The sequence below is a fragment of the Mandrillus leucophaeus genome, unplaced genomic scaffold, assembly GCF_000951045.1.
Source record: "Mandrillus leucophaeus isolate KB7577 unplaced genomic scaffold, Mleu.le_1.0 Scaffold15, whole genome shotgun sequence".
Lineage (NCBI taxonomy): Eukaryota > Metazoa > Chordata > Mammalia > Primates > Cercopithecidae > Mandrillus > Mandrillus leucophaeus.
The window spans coordinates 458,091-473,539 of record NW_012101476.1 but is presented as its reverse complement, the minus strand read 5'-3'; the positions used below and the strand labels follow the sequence as shown (position 1 = coordinate 473,539).

At 42.1% G+C, this 15,449-nt stretch overlaps 1 protein-coding gene across 16 annotated transcripts in view; it reads left to right on the top strand.

The window, feature by feature from the left end:
* KCNMA1 (potassium channel, calcium activated large conductance subfamily M alpha, member 1) overlaps window positions 1-15,449 on the top strand; it is a 770,521-nt gene that overhangs the window by 519,367 nt on the left and 235,705 nt on the right. For all 16 annotated transcript variants that reach the window (XM_011974877.1, XM_011974876.1, XM_011974875.1 and 13 more), the window contains 2 exons: window positions 6,067-6,142; window positions 14,666-14,741. In XM_011974877.1, coding sequence (XP_011830267.1) covers window positions 6,067-6,142; window positions 14,666-14,741 — 152 coding nt within the window. The remainder of the gene's footprint in view (window positions 1-6,066; window positions 6,143-14,665; window positions 14,742-15,449) is intronic.

Genomic DNA, 15,449 nt, shown 5'->3' with positions numbered 1-15,449 from the left:
GCCTGAGTCCTAATGTCTGAATTGGAGCTGACTGGCTGAAGTCTGTACGGGGCAGTGACTACAAGCTTGGCCTTTGAGGAGTTTGTCACATTTGGGGTGAAGCCTGGCTCTGTTGCTTTCAAACTGTGCTGAATACACTGTCTCGCTTGTTTCTCCTTAGCTATTTTCTTCTGTTGTATGTGTTTTTTAAAAAAAAGATACAGTTAGAAGTTTTAGTGTTTGTAAGTAATTTAATATATAGATCATCAATAATAATAGATTGATGTCATTGTCAACATCATCATTTCACCAGTAATTTAAAATAACAGTAACACTATATATACTCTGCATGTGTGTGTGTGTGATGTGTTTCTGGACTTTCTAGTCCATTTTGATGACTTTTCTGTGGCGTGTGTACACTTCTATGCTATTGTAATTCTCCACCTTCATATGATGAAATCACCATTTACTGAGTGCCTCTAGTATGCACACATGCACTCTTAGAATGCTTGGTCTTCCGCTATGCAGATCACCAGGGTAGGATTTAATGCCCATGCCTGTGAGGGAATAGGGGTGGAGAACTCAGGCTGGGTGCAACTGCCTGGGAAGCCTCAGCCCATCCCACAGAAAGCAGTGCCACTAGATGGCCCTTCAGAGTTATCCCAAATCAAGGCAAGGCAGCCGACCTTTGTTCCTATATCAGCCAGCCTTTGTGTGTGTGTTGGGGTGGTGGGGGGCACCACTACCGACAGGGGATGTAGCCCCAGGTGAGGCAGCTCCTTGTAGCAGAGGGCAATTCTCATGAAGGGACTAGCTGTGAGCCTTTAGCAGGTCACTCTTCAACAGCCCGGGACAAATAAGATCCCTGAAGAGGGGATCTGGGCTGCACCCTACAGCATCCGCTATAGCTCATGTCTTTTATTCATTTAATCATTAATATGATACCCTAGTATTTTATTTAGGATTATTGTTATCAGTCATTAGTGTGATAAGCTTGCCATTAAAAAAAAATGCATGGGGAACCTGTGTTCAGGTAATGCCAACTTTCTAAACCAATACAGATCATGGGAAAACATAGATAAGTCCATTTTTAAGACTTGATCATATAATAGTGAATAGATAGAGAAGTTTACTATTTTTTGAAAGTGTAAAAACCTCACTTGTAAAACTCTCTGAACCTGGAAACTTTTGTGGAGGGCATATAATTCCTGGCTTTTGGTACGTACACATTTTCTTCTTTACAACTCTATTTATAGCTATTTTGTGTTGCCTTAGAAAATCATTTATTTCAGATATTTTATAGAATAAAAATAATAAAAGGTATTATAAAACAGAGGAGATGAATACTTGTCACCAAAGAGTTCCCCCTCTCACCTCGCTTTTCTTGGTCTCCTCTCTTAGCCTGAAGTCGCTGTCTATAGTCTTCTGGGCTCTTTCTGGGTATAGCCAGAGCGGTCATTGGTTAAGGCTTTTCCCTGATGAGGCTACTTTCTACTTCCTAAGAGTGCAGCCCTGACCTCTCTCAGGGGACCCTGCAGGGCTTGTGGCTTTTCCCTTTCGTAGGTGACGTATAGTCTCAGAATTCTGAATGTGGATTATCTAACCTTTAACTCTGCCATCTAATTCTTTCTCAAAACTTTGATTCACTCATTCAGTTCAAACAAGGATTTACTGAACCTTCACCTTATGCCAGACAGTATGTTCGATGTGGGAAATATAGCCCTGAACAAAACAGACATCAGCTCCTCCCCTCGTAGAGCTGATGCTACAGAGAGGGAGACAGAAAGTAACCACATAATGGAGATGCCAGTGCTTCATACTGAGGAGAAAAGTAAGGCAGGAAAGAGGATAGGGAGTTGTACGGGTGGTGTGGGAGGATTTACATGTTTTGGTCAGGTAGCCAGGGAAAGCCATGCTGATCAAAGGACATTGAGTAAGAACCTGAAGGAGGTGAGGGAGTGTGCCATGTGGGCATCTGGTGAACAGCGTTCCAGGCAGAGAGCCTGCATGTGCAGAGGTCCTGGGTCAGTAGCATGCCTGTGTGTTCAAGGCTTACTGAAGACATCTGCCAGATCAGCAGACAGTAGTAGGAGTGGCCGTAGGAAGCCATCAGATCCAAAAGGAGATAGTGCTGGTGGTGGGGTGGTGTTGCTTTAAGCTGTTGGAGGACTTTGACTTTTACTCTGTGTGAAATGGGGGGCATTGAAGGCTTCTGAGTAGAGACCACAAGGGGTCCAGGGCAGAAAGCAGTTAGGAAGCTGATATGGTTTGGCTGTGTCCCCACCCAAATCTCATCTTGAATTGTAGTTCCCATAATACCCACATGTTGTAGGAGGGACCCTGTGGAAGGTAATTGAATCATGGGGGCAGTTACCCCTATGCTGCTGTTCCTGTGATAGTGAGTGAGTTCTCACAAGATCTGCTGGTTTCATAACGGGCTTTTCCCTTTTTGCTGGATACTTCTCCTTCCTGCCAGCATGTGAAGTAGGATGTGTTTTCTTCCCCTTCTACCATGACTGTAAGTTTCCTGAGGCTTCTCCAGCCATGTGGAACTGTGAGTCAATTAAACCTCTTTCCTTTATAAATTACCCAGTCTTGGGTATGTCTTTATTAGCAGAGTAAGAAAATACAGAAGCTATTGTGAATGATTCCTGAAAGACCAACCATTTCCCCAGATAGTCTGGCTTGATCTGAGGATAAAATGTAGATGGACTTTTTTAACCTATGGAGAACTTCACTGACTCATTTGCGTTAATGAAACTCAGTGCCATAAAAATACCGAGTATGAGACAGTCAAATAAGTAAAGGCCACCCTTGTTCAGCCCACAGGGGTCTTGTTCCTGCATCACCCTGGATCCCTTTTGCAAGGAGACATTTCCCTCTGGTCTCCATGTTGGGAAAAATAAATGATTCTCCTGCAAGCCAGTTTGTTTTCTCTCTTATGTATACACTATTAATCTTATCCTGTCTCCCTGCTTGCTTTTGTTAAGAAGGTGCTCAGAGCTAGATCTGCAGTTTGTCTCTAGCAAGAGTATAGGACTCTGTGGGCTCTGCATTCATTTCTTTCCTCCCTTTTACTTTCATGCACCTTAATTAAAAGAAAACCTTTTATTGTACTATATTTGCATGACTCACTCAAATGTGGCAAGCTGCCTATCACCAACGGATATATGATACAAACACCATCGTTTAAAGATAAAAAGAAGAAATCCAGTTTGAAGTTTAGGTTGTTTGTATTCTATTTTTAGTTTCATAAATAAAAGTATATCTATGCACACACAGAATTTTCAGGATTAAACCCTAAGCAGCTAATACATTGCTAGCGTGTATTTCTACAGGAGTGCCTCTTACCTATGGTTTTGCTTCCTGAGGTTTCAGTTACCCCCAGACAACTTTAGTCTGAAAATATTAAATAGAAAATTCCAGAAATAAACAATTCATAAGTTTTAAGTTGCATGCTGTCCTGCTTGGCCCCATCTGGGACAAGAATCCTCCCTTTGTCCGACACATCCGTGCCATCTGCACCCCCTGGCCATTAGTCTCTCAGTGTCCTTCAGTGGGCAGACCCATGTCTTGCTGTAACCCATGTTACCTGTGTTCAAGTAACCCTTATTTTACTTAATAATGGCCCCAAAGCACAAGTGTAGTGATGCTGGTACATATTGTCATAATTGTTCTGTTTTATTATTGTCATTATTAATCCCTTCCTGTGTCTAATTTATACGTTAAACTTTACCATAGGTGTGTATATACGATACATATAGGATTTGGCACTATCTGAGGTTTCAGGCATCCACTGGGAGGTCTTGGAATGTATCAGGCATCCACTGGGAGGTCTTGATGAACATGGAAGAGCGTTGTTATCTTTGATAGTTTCAGTGCTAACTGCCAGTCGCCTTCTACTCCACGTTTCTAAATGTGTCGTTTTAGCTCAGCAATATGTGACAGTGATACTGGTATGAGATAACAGTGTAGGTTGGGCTGGAAGGTTAGGACCAGCAGTAGAGTCTGTTATAAATTTAAATTCCAGCCCTTGCCCCCTCCCATTCTAATTTAGCAAGTCTTGTGAATCTCTTTGGAAACTTTATGCGCACACTGAGCAAACAATGTATTTTTTGAGACCTTAGAATTTTAAATGGTTTTTTTGTTACTTTTATTCTTGAACAACCACTTGACTGGGTATAAAAATCTTGGGTTGGATTCTGTTTGTCTAAAAATTCTGAGAATTGCCCAATTGCCATTTAACACTTATTGTTAAATATAATGATCTTAGTTACATTAATGGTAAATAACCCCATCAACACTGATGGTTTATTTTTATTGCTTGATTTTAATACTTGAAATGTGAAAATGAAAAGCCAGATGCTTCTCGGCATTGGTCTCTAAAAGTTGATCCTTCATTTCACCTTTTAGTCTCCATTTTTTTGTATCTCAAAAGTTCTTTTCTGTTATGTCCTGGCCTTTGCTTATGATCAATGTGCTGTTTGGACTTCCCTTTGAAACACATTTTATCCATGGTTGGATCTCTATGATCTCCACTGTTTCTGTTTTCTGAAGTTTCATCTTTTTTTATTCTCCCTTTCCCTTATTTTCTCTGCTTTCTGAGATGACTTCTTAGTTTTGTACTCCTTGCCGTGATCGGTTTTCAGCAGTGCAAAGTCAGCCTTTCATCAGCTCAGTTACGACTGTGCTTTTGGCCGTGAGCCTTTTTATTTCATCAACATCCCGTCTCATCTCTGCAATTATTTAATAAAAGTTATATAAGTATTATTTGGCATAGAAGGAGAATGTTTTCAAAAAAAAGTCTTCTGTTCATGATGGTTAATCCTTTTCAAATGAGAAATTATTTTTTTTGAGCCAATCCTTTTCTTCCTCTTTCCTTGTACAGTCGGATTTCCCCCCACCCCATGAGCTTTAAGTTAATTTTCCCTTATTACCTAAACAGCTCCACGGTGGGCGCCGTTAGCATACTCCTTGTTCAAGTAGAAGGTAGTAAGGATTCCTTCTCACTGCTGTGCCCTAGGCTGCCGTTTACTGGCTCACAGGTGTGGGAGAACAAAGCCCCACCCACGGGTGTGGAGTTGTCTGTCAGCTCCATGCACTGGAAGGCTTCACACTGCCTTTGGCACGTGGTGGTGCTTCATAAAATGCTTCTAGAAAGTCTGCAAAAGAAAATCCCCTTGGGAGTGGGTGTGACATTCATTGTGTCTCAAAGCGATGATAAACCAGCATGTTGTAAGTAATTCCTTTGCATGATAGCCAGATTGTTATAGCCCAGGACTGACTCTGAATGTTTTGACTCATGAATTTCACCTGAGCAGAAATATAATTCACTCTTAGCTATTAAAACATAATAATTTGCATTTTTAAAATGTGCTTGATGTGTTTTCCTTCGCCATCTCTCTTCTGCCACCTAAACACTGATGCTTCTTTTCCATTCAAGAGAGGTTGTTGATTTAGAAAGGACAAACCATTTATCTTAACACTTAATAAACGGGGAACTATATAAATTTTGAATCCAGAAGTTGTGGGATGTGATATCTTACCAATCTTTTTTTTTTATTGGGAGGAAAATATAGAAGTTTATAGAAAACAGATAACACTGTGGGCTGTACTCTTCATTTTATCAGGGCTGAAGATAAAGATAAAAAATAAAATCCATCAAAGACATAAGGTTATCCGATTTATTCTCAATCTGCTCTTAGCGCAAGGGTTACCCTGAGCAATAACAATTCCTAGGATTTTTCAGAGACAAAATCCTGCCAGACAGCTAGGTGACTTAGAAACAGTGCTTTCAATCAGAGATCACTAAATGAAAAGTCTCATTAACCTGGCTTCTCCCCACGAGCCCTTCCTCTAAAGAGGTTCCGAACAGGCCACCTTTATAAAGAGAAAGTCCATTTACCAGTCGAGATTAAACCAGTCAAGAATCAGAATGAAGGAATATGTCCGAGGTACCAGCTGGTTTATCTTCTGCAAGAACTTCCCATGCCTTTGACCCTTGGGAACTGTAAATCAAATGGCAGACTGTGAACATTAAAACCACGCATTGAAAATAATGCATCTCTATTCCATTCTTTTTTCCAGGTTTGAGATTTTTAAGAGCTCTGAGACTAATACAGTTTTCAGAAATTTTGCAGTTTCTGAATATTCTTAAAACAAGGTAAGATGTTCTTTGTCATATTTTTTTCCTTCCAGTCCCCTATGCCAAGTTGCAAATATCAGGTGTGCTTGCTTTCATCACAATGACATTATTAATAGTTATATTATTCACAAAAAGAGTGATCTAACACGGAGACGGAGAGAAAACCCAGAGTAGGGTTTGGGTTGCTCTCTTCTGCAGGGCCAGGGAATTATGTGGTGAAAAGAGAGCAACAGCTGTGCATGCAGGGAAGTGGGGACGATTGTAGGGACATAGCTGATATCTGGGTGCCCAGTGGGGTTGCCCAGGTAAGAGTCACGGTGTCACGGGGAGAGGTGCGCAGTGAATGAGGGATAGATTTGCTCATTGATTGGGAAGTCCTTGCTGCCAGATTCTAAATCGCCCCTTTATTACATCACTAAATAAGAAATTGAACCCAGTCGTAAAGGCAATGGAAGCAATGCTGTGAGAGGCAATCACAAACCTCATACGGCAAACAGGAAATCATTTCATTTCAAAGCACATTTTAGATGTTCACTTTATATCCATATAGCCCTTGGGGCTTGCTCCGTGAATTGCCTTTTGGGGGAAAACCTACAAACCTCCTGCCGAATGCACCATGAATACTTCTGTTAACTGCGTTATGATCTGGAAAACACAACTGGACCAGGAGGAAAAGCCCCCAGAGGATCCCTTTCCTGATGACCTGCTGGCTTGCAGAGCTGGCCTGAAACCAGGGCTGTCTTGATGAATAAACTAATAAAAGAGGTTAGACGTGCTCTAATGGAGAATAAGTACAGGCCATAAATTTCTCTTCTAGGAAATTACACTCTAGGAAGCTCACTTCTAATGTTCCATTTCCTCTTTGGTTGCCCTTCACGCATTTGATAAATGATTAAAAACAGGACACCTCCATATTTTGTGATTTGTAATTAATATATCTGCAGTTTGGAGGATTAGATTCAGCATCATTTTCCTGGTAACACAGGCTGGGACCCAGCTTCCTGAATGAACCTGACACAGCCAACAAATTCAACCTATGATTGGCTTTACTCCTTGGGTGTTGGTGGTTTTTTTCCCCTACTTGTTTATTTTGTTTTGCTTTAATTCCAAATTGGTTTCCTCTCTCTGACTGCTCATCTATGTGACTGTGAGGTCAAATTCACTTTCTATTAGCCAAGTTGAAAAGAAAAAGAGAATCCAATGGCACTGAGGTCTTTAAAAGTGTGTCCTCCTGCCTTTTACTGTTCATTATCCTGAGATAAGAATGTGTCAGTCCTCTATTTATTAGCAATAATGTAATATTATTCATATACAGTGAATAGTATATTTCTTCATATTTTTCTGAGTGCCAATAAGCTTGATTTCTGCCTTTTAATTATTACTTTTGAAATGTAAATGATCAATGAAGCTAGCATCTCTTCAATATTTACCTATGTCAGATTCACTCCACTAGACTGTGTTTTGAAGGTGGAATGGGTGAGTACCCGGCACCAAGCATAGAGCCTTGTCCTTAAGAGACACTTATTTTTCTGGTAGGGGTGGTGTTTTGTGACACTCTCTAATGTCGGGTAGTGTCTGTCTCTCCCTGTTTCACAATCACATCATATGTTAAGGGAATTTTTATTCTCTGATGCCAGCTTTGAGAAGTTTCCATTGCTCCGAGGAATACTGTCTACTCCCTGGACTGTTTTAGGACTTGAGAGAATGATGGACCATCTGAATGTTTTTTTCTGACCTTCTGCTAGTACACTCACTTTTCTTTCCTTTAGATGTGGGAAGTGGCTGTGGCATCCCCGGTGGTTAACTCACCTGTCTACTGCACAGTATGGTTGCTTCCTCCTTTCAGTGTAGAGGGGGAAAGTTGAAGCAGCCAGCCAGGGCATGAGGGAGAGAATGGCCCTAGGGAAGAGTCACGGGGTGGAAGGCTGGCTGGGCATCTGCCATCCGGGCCCCAAGACAGCCTTTCTCCAGTGTCCCACTTCACACTATATGAAACTCTTGTTTTTAGAGGGTGCTTTTTGCCCCAAAGCCACAACCTGGGTTTTCAGAGTTCCCTTCACTTATGGTCATAACCAGATGGTTGAGGTAATTCAGCAAGCCTGGAGTGAGCACCCATTGGTGTCAGCAGCAAGGTGGGTGCTAGGAGTCCTGCTGTCAGAGAACTTGCTGGGTAGGGGGTCAGGCCGCCTGATGGTGTGGTTAATGTTGATGTCAGTATGTCCATGGGTTGAGAGGGGAGTAATTAAGCTGGGCTTGGCATGAGTTGTGGGGCAGTCAAGGATCTTTTCAAGGAGAAGGTTACCTTTAGGTAAGCCTTGTAGAAAACTAAGTATCATCCTCTTGGGGCTGGGCATGTGAGGGGTAGGGTGGGGATTGACTTCTAATCAAGGAAGCTGCTAACAGCACACTGGTCTGAGAGCATGGCACTTGGGGAAACTCTGGGTAATTCTGCACTCCTGGACATTAAGAGTTCTGTGATAAGAAAGAGGAGGATGAGGTTAAGAGGGTAGGAAAGGCCAGGTCGCCAGGCACAGAAGCACATATCATGTAATTGTAAGAAGTCTAGAAGCTCTAGGACAACTCTCTGAGGCCATTTTCTCTCCAGGTGCCGGCCCGGCTAATCTTGGCTCCTTCCTTTTGGGCATCCCCAAGTGTGAATCCCAAAGTTCTGTCCCAGAGAAAGTGCAGCCTCGGCTTTTGTAGGGCTTTGGACTTTCAGCAATTCTCCTATGACTCTTCCATACTCTGCTGCTTTCACAGCGGTCCTTCCAGGAGGGTGGGTTGGGGAACCCATGTAATCGTCTTTAGGGAGATTTTGTCTGGCTCTTTGGTGGTGAATTCCTGCCAGTCTGTGGCATTAAGTAGGGATGGAGGCTTTGCAATGTGATTTGAAATAATGACTTGGAGTTGCTGTTTCATTTCCAGTACTTTGGCTGCCTCACTGGGCCAAGAGCTGAAAGAAACAAGGCAGAGAAGCACACGGTGGGCAGAAAGATTGATAAAGAATTAAGAAGGCAGCAGAAGGAAAATTAAAGTGCACAGGATGAAACGGGCAGATCACAGTTATGTGACCAGCATCAGGGCCCTCTCCCAAGCTGCAAGCCCACAGCGGGCCTAGAATACTCCATAGCCTGAAACGGGCCAATTAAAGGGGAGACAAGGAGACTCCCTCTCACTATCTGAAGTTTTGGCAGTTCCTCAGTTATTCTGCAAACTGGAGATCTAACGTACAGGTGCTAGAACACTTATTCAACTGTCAGAGGAAAGTCAGCAGCTGTGTTTAAAGGCTATAATTCCACATCTTATTGACTGTGGTAAATATTGATGACTAAAACATGGATCACTCAGCAATTTTTTTCAAAATGGGAATTTCCTTATTGTTTCGTGTAGTTTTTCTTTCTTCCCTTTTTTTTTTTTTTTTTTGAGATAGACTTTCACTCTGTTGCCCAGGCTGGGCACGATCTCAGTTCACTGCAACCTCCGTCTCCCGGGTTCAAGCCATTCTCCTGCCTCAGCCTCCCAAGTAGCTGGGATTACAGGTGCCCGCCACCATGCCTGGCTACTTTTTGTATTTTTAGTAGGGATGGGGTTTCACCATGTTGGCCAGGCTGGTCTTGAACTCCTGACCTCAGGTGATCCACCTGCCTAGGCCTCCCAAAGTTCTGGGATTACAGGTGTGAGCCACCGTGCTCAGCCTGTTTCCTCTAATTTTAAAAATATGTTCATTGTAAACATTGCAATAACACACAAAATCATAAAGGATAGAGTAAGATTGCCTCCACATCATACTACTTTGAGATAACTATTATATCTACTACGTCACCTTTGGTTTCCCACATAGCATTCCATGATATGCATGAGTCATCATATACCTAACCAATATGTTTTTGGGAGGCGTTTTTGAAATTAAAACATTACTACTCACATGACCTTAGAAATGGCTCCAAGGTAAAGTTTGTAAAGAAGAGTATTCTATATGGAGAGTGCAAGAGATGTGCAGGGAGAGGCCAAATCATGCAGGTTCTTAGATTCATAGACTTTACATGAACAAAGGAGAGCTGTTGAAGGATTTTAATCAAGAGAGGAAATGCGGTTAGATTAACATTTTAGAAAGATCCACTATTCCAACAGTTGTATAGGGAATAGGGCTGAAGCGTCAAAGACCTCATAGACCATAAGACCAATTAGCAGGCAGTAGTCCAGGGAAAAGCTATTAGGGCATGGCTTTAGGCAGTGAAAATTGGGGCAGAGAGAGGAGAAGGGATCTAGAGATAATTAAGAGATTGGATTGGCAGAATTTCACTTTGCTCCACTGATGTTATAGTTCAGACCATTTATGTTAGTGTGGTGCAGTCAGTTAACTTTTCAGGGGGTGGGTATTTTATATCTGTCCAGCAAATACAGCAGTAAAACAAAGCAAGGCCAGCAGCACCTGGCAGTACCAGAAACAAAGAGAAAAATTAGAGACAAGCAGAGCAGGGACAAATGTGCACTTTGTACAAAGTGCATGACATTTTCTGTGTTAACTGAAACATGTCTTGTTAAACATATAGAGAACAAAGAAGGCCCCAGAAACTCTGGGTTTACAGCTGTAATCTTTGGAGCCAGACCTTCTCTTGCATCATCCACTGTTTCTTGGAAGAGGTCTCTAATCTACAAGAATCGTGTGCCTCTCCTATCATGTTTCACTGTGTCCATCGATGTGAATTAGAACTCATGGGATGGGGACTCAGGAATTGTATTGGAAAAATGAGAATGATTTACTTTAGATGGGTGAGGTTTTCATGATAAAATCATAATCTCCCTCAAAGCTTAGGAAGCAGGCTAGAATCTGAATGATTCAAATCATTCTAACCATTGCTAGCTTCATGTTTGGCCCAGATCCCTAGGCTTGACCAGGAAGGCTATGACTATCTCCATGCAGAGATACATACCTTTGCCATGCAGAGCACACAGCCCTGCTCCTGGCATGCCCCACTCTTTCTTCCCAAAGAGCCTTACTTAACCTGGCAAGGTTCACATTTCAGAGTATGGAGAATGCCCACCAGGGGTTAACCTTGCATCTTTTGCTGGTAGCTTTCAGATGCATGGTGATAGTGTTTCATTTAGAAAGCAAATTCCTAAACCTAGGGATCTGTGATAATGCTGATGTCATAAAAATAATCAGATTTCAGAGCTAAACACGGACTGTTTTAGCAACAATGGTTAAATGTTCTGCATATGGCAAGAGCTCCCTAACGCACTACCAATATCACTGTAACCATCATTTAGAGTTTAATAATCACCATATTTAGGTCATTTTCCCAAAGCACCAAGAGGCTCGGACTTCCAATAGGTTAAATATCTCAAGAGGACCCCACATGGTTGTTGGTGGGACACTGCTGTGTTCAGGTCCCAAGAATCCAGGAGTATGTAAGTGAAGCCACTTGGTATTTAATGATCCCCTGAGAAAATGGACAGCACGCACCTCCCTAAGAGCCCTCCCTTTGCCACTGGCTATCTGTTCTTCATCTACTTCTTACCCTCCAATGCTGGAGCACACCTTAGAGGACTTACAAGGTAGAGGTAGGAGGGAATTCTGCTCAACACAACATCTAACACATAATAAGCGCTCCATAAATATTGGCAGTTATTATAATCTGGAAACTCTAGAAATGACCAAGAGAGACAGAATGGACATTTTCGTTGTTTTCCCAAGTTTTCGAACGAGAAGAAAGTTGTTCCACACACCTCGAAAGATCAGTCTCACCCACAAAGTTGAAAGTATCTGTTTATCCTTTCCATGAACTGTCAGAATCAACTCTAGAAAACCTAAGACCGTGGATTCCTCTGTGCTGTTCCATAGAAGAAGAAAGAGTGTTGTTATGAGCATTAAATGGCTTAGTACACATAAAGCACAGGTGATCCTAAAGCATTTAGGATGGTGGCACATGTGGTGAGCACTGGGAAAGAACTGTAAACAAGCTAGCTGATACTATTACTGTGATCTTAAATGCCTAGAATTTAAATCATTGGTTCTCCAAAAGAGAGGTAAGAGAGGGCAATCGTAACAGAGATGAATTTACCAAAACTAATGGATTGGGCAACACTGTAGGCTACATTAAGCCACTACTGGGAAAATGCAAGAGCTAGAAAAGAGAGTTCTTTTCTGCAAGATGCAGCAAGGAACACAAGAGTCAAATAGCAACCTAAAGCTTTACACAAGACATCTTAAGTCAGTAGAATCAATTACCGATGAATGGCTGGAGGTGAGAGCCAGGGAAAGTCACTTTGTCTTGTAGGTGGGTGGAACAACTTTAAGGAAGCAGTAGGGATTGAACTGGGCTTTGAAGAATGGGGAATATTTGGCTAGATGGGAAAGGCTTTCGAGTTGAGTAAATAGTGTAGACAATAGCTATAGTAAATAGGTTTAACTGGGATGGCAGTTTCAAGAGCTTATGTGAAAGGGTGGTGGTGGGAGAGGCTGGGACTTCACAAGGTATTGACAATGGAAGGAGAGAGTTTGAATATCATCTTTTAGTCAACAAGAAGCCTTTGGACGGTGAAGTGACCTGCTGACAGCAGCCTTCAGGTATACCCCAGTGGGAGTGAACAGGATGCAGTTTAGGAAGAGAGCAGAGGCAGAGACCAGTGCACTCAGTGAAGAGTCACGGGGCCTGCTATGCTCCAGGGACTCAGGGCTCCTGGAATCCAGACAGACAAGTCCCCAGCTCTCAGGGAGCTCAAAATGTCATAAGGTCCAGTTGATCCACTCAAGGAACACCAGTGGATACTAAAGCTGTTAGGTATAAAGTTGTTGGGGAGCAGGATATTCCTGCAGTCTCGGGGCCTCACTCAAGGTGGCATATTCATTACAAAGTGAAATGGGCACCTCTCAGTGGAGACATTAGCATCTCCGCCTCAGCCACATGAATGGGCCTAGTCATTGGGCTGGGATATCCTGATGTGATGCCATCTCCGCAGAGATGCTTAACAGAAATACTCAAGTAGGGAGCTATGTAGGATGATCAAGTCTAGAGGTCTAATGTACAACATGAAGACTATTGTTAATAAAATTGTATGGTATTTGGGATTTTTGTTAAATATGTAGATTTTAGCTACTCTTGTCACACACGAAAACGTAGCTATGTGAGATGGTAGATAATATCATGTTGTAAACCTCAAACATACATGATAACATTTATTTAAAAAATAAACTGGGCTGGGCACGGTGGATCACACCTCTAATCCCAGCACTTTGGGAGGCCGAGGTGGGCAGATCACCTGAGGTCAGGAGTTCGAGATCAGCCTGGCCAATGTGGTGAAACCCTGTCTCTACTAAAAATACAAAAATTAGCTGGGTGTGGTGGCGTGTGCCTGTAATCTCAGCTACTTGGGAGGCTGAGGCAGGAGAATTGCTTTAACCTGGGAGGCAAAGGTTGCAGTGAGCCGAGACCACACCATTGTACTCCAGCCTGGGTGACAGAGTGAGACTTCATCTCAAAATATAAAATAAAAATAAATAAGTAAATAAGCAGGATCCAGAATATAGGACATTATAGAAGACAACCTAGATTCACACAAAATCTAATGTCATTACAAAGGAGTGGTGTCATTTATACATTAAAAGAGACTGAAGCTGGGATTGGCAAACTATAACCCATTCCTGCTGCCTGTTTTTGTAAATAAAGTTTTATTGGAACAAAGCCATATCTATTCCTGTACATGTTGTCTGAAAGCTGCTCTGAAGCCACAGTGACAGAGTTAAGTATTTGTGACAACGTCTATATGGCCTGTAAAGCCTAAATATTTACTCTCTGTCCTTGTTTCCTGACAGTTGGATTTAAGCCACCTAACAGCCAAATGCAGTGCATGAAACTTGGGTCTAGGGGAAAATTAAAAAAAAAAATCAATAAACATAATTTTGGGGCAACTGGAGACATTTAAATAAGGTCTGCATATTAAATAGCGTTACTGAATTTTTATGTTTTAATTTTCTCAGGCGTGCAATGGTATTGTGATTATGCTGTGCAATGCTTTTCTTCTTAGGAGTTGAGTGCTAAAGTATTTAGGGCTTGTGCCATGATGTCTCTGATTTATTGGTAAATGGTTTAGCAAAAAAAAAAAAAAAAAAGAGAGAGAGAAAAATACATATATACATGGCAAGAAGAAGAGAAGGAAAAAGAGCGGCGGGGGTGTGGGGAATGAGAGAAAAAGCATGTAGGGAGATAAAGCACCTGTGGTAAAATGTTAATAATTGGTCAGTCTAAATGAAGAGCATACTAGTGTTCATTATACTGTTCTTTCCACTTTTCTGTAGATTTGAAGAGTTTTTAAAATAAAAGTCAATTTTTACCAAAGTTAAATTCGTTCCTCTAGGCTCTGTCCTGACCTTCATCCCAGCAGCTCCTCCAGCTTCCAGAATTCCCTTATAATGGAGAAACGGTTGGAAGTTAGGTGTGGCAGCCTCTACCCCTAAGCGGGTGCTGTTACCCTGTAAGATAGCCCCTGCAGGGCCTTCCCTTGGTAACGTGGGGATTTTGCTTGTTGTCTCTTGCACAGTAATTCCATCAAGCTGGTGAATCTGCTCTCCATATTTATCAGCACGTGGCTGACTGCAGCCGGGTTCATCCATTTGGTGAGTAACCTTGAAGACCCTTGTGCTCTCGCTTGCCAGCAACAAGACCCTCTCTGAGTCATTTTATTACCTAAAATTTTTCTTGCTGGAAAGAAATTTCACCTCGGTTGCAGACAGGAAGATGGGAAGCAACCACACAATTGTCTGGGTTTCCAACCTTTTTACCCCAAACTAGTTCCAAATGGTGAGTAATGTTTGCGCTATTAACCTGCATTTTTCCGTTCATTGCTCATTGGTATCGTGTGGGGGCTTTGGTAAGTTTTCCTTCTGTCTGCAAGAACTATAGTAAGCCACAAGATGGCAGTGCTTCCTAAGCAAACACCTGGAAAAGGTCTGGGGACAAGATTGGAAGTTTGACCCACACCTCCTAGTAAACAACAAATTCAGATCCCTCAATTTCTTTCTACTTCCCCCTTACAAAAAGCCATCTTTGATTATTATTTTGTCTGATTTGTACCTCAAAAATGTTAATTCTTTTTTATTAGTGACTCTTTTAAAGCCTTATATTGAGTCAAGCCCCTCACACCACCCGAAGGCAGACTTTCCTCCTGCTTTTAAAGAGCACAGCCATTGTAGGAAGTGTGTTTCATGCAAACATAGACTGTTACAACTGGAAGGAGCTTCGTCTAGCTATGAGACTTTGGATAAAGTTGACCACCGGTGGTTGAGCCTCTGTTTACATAAGGGATAGAAGGACACGCTTACCTA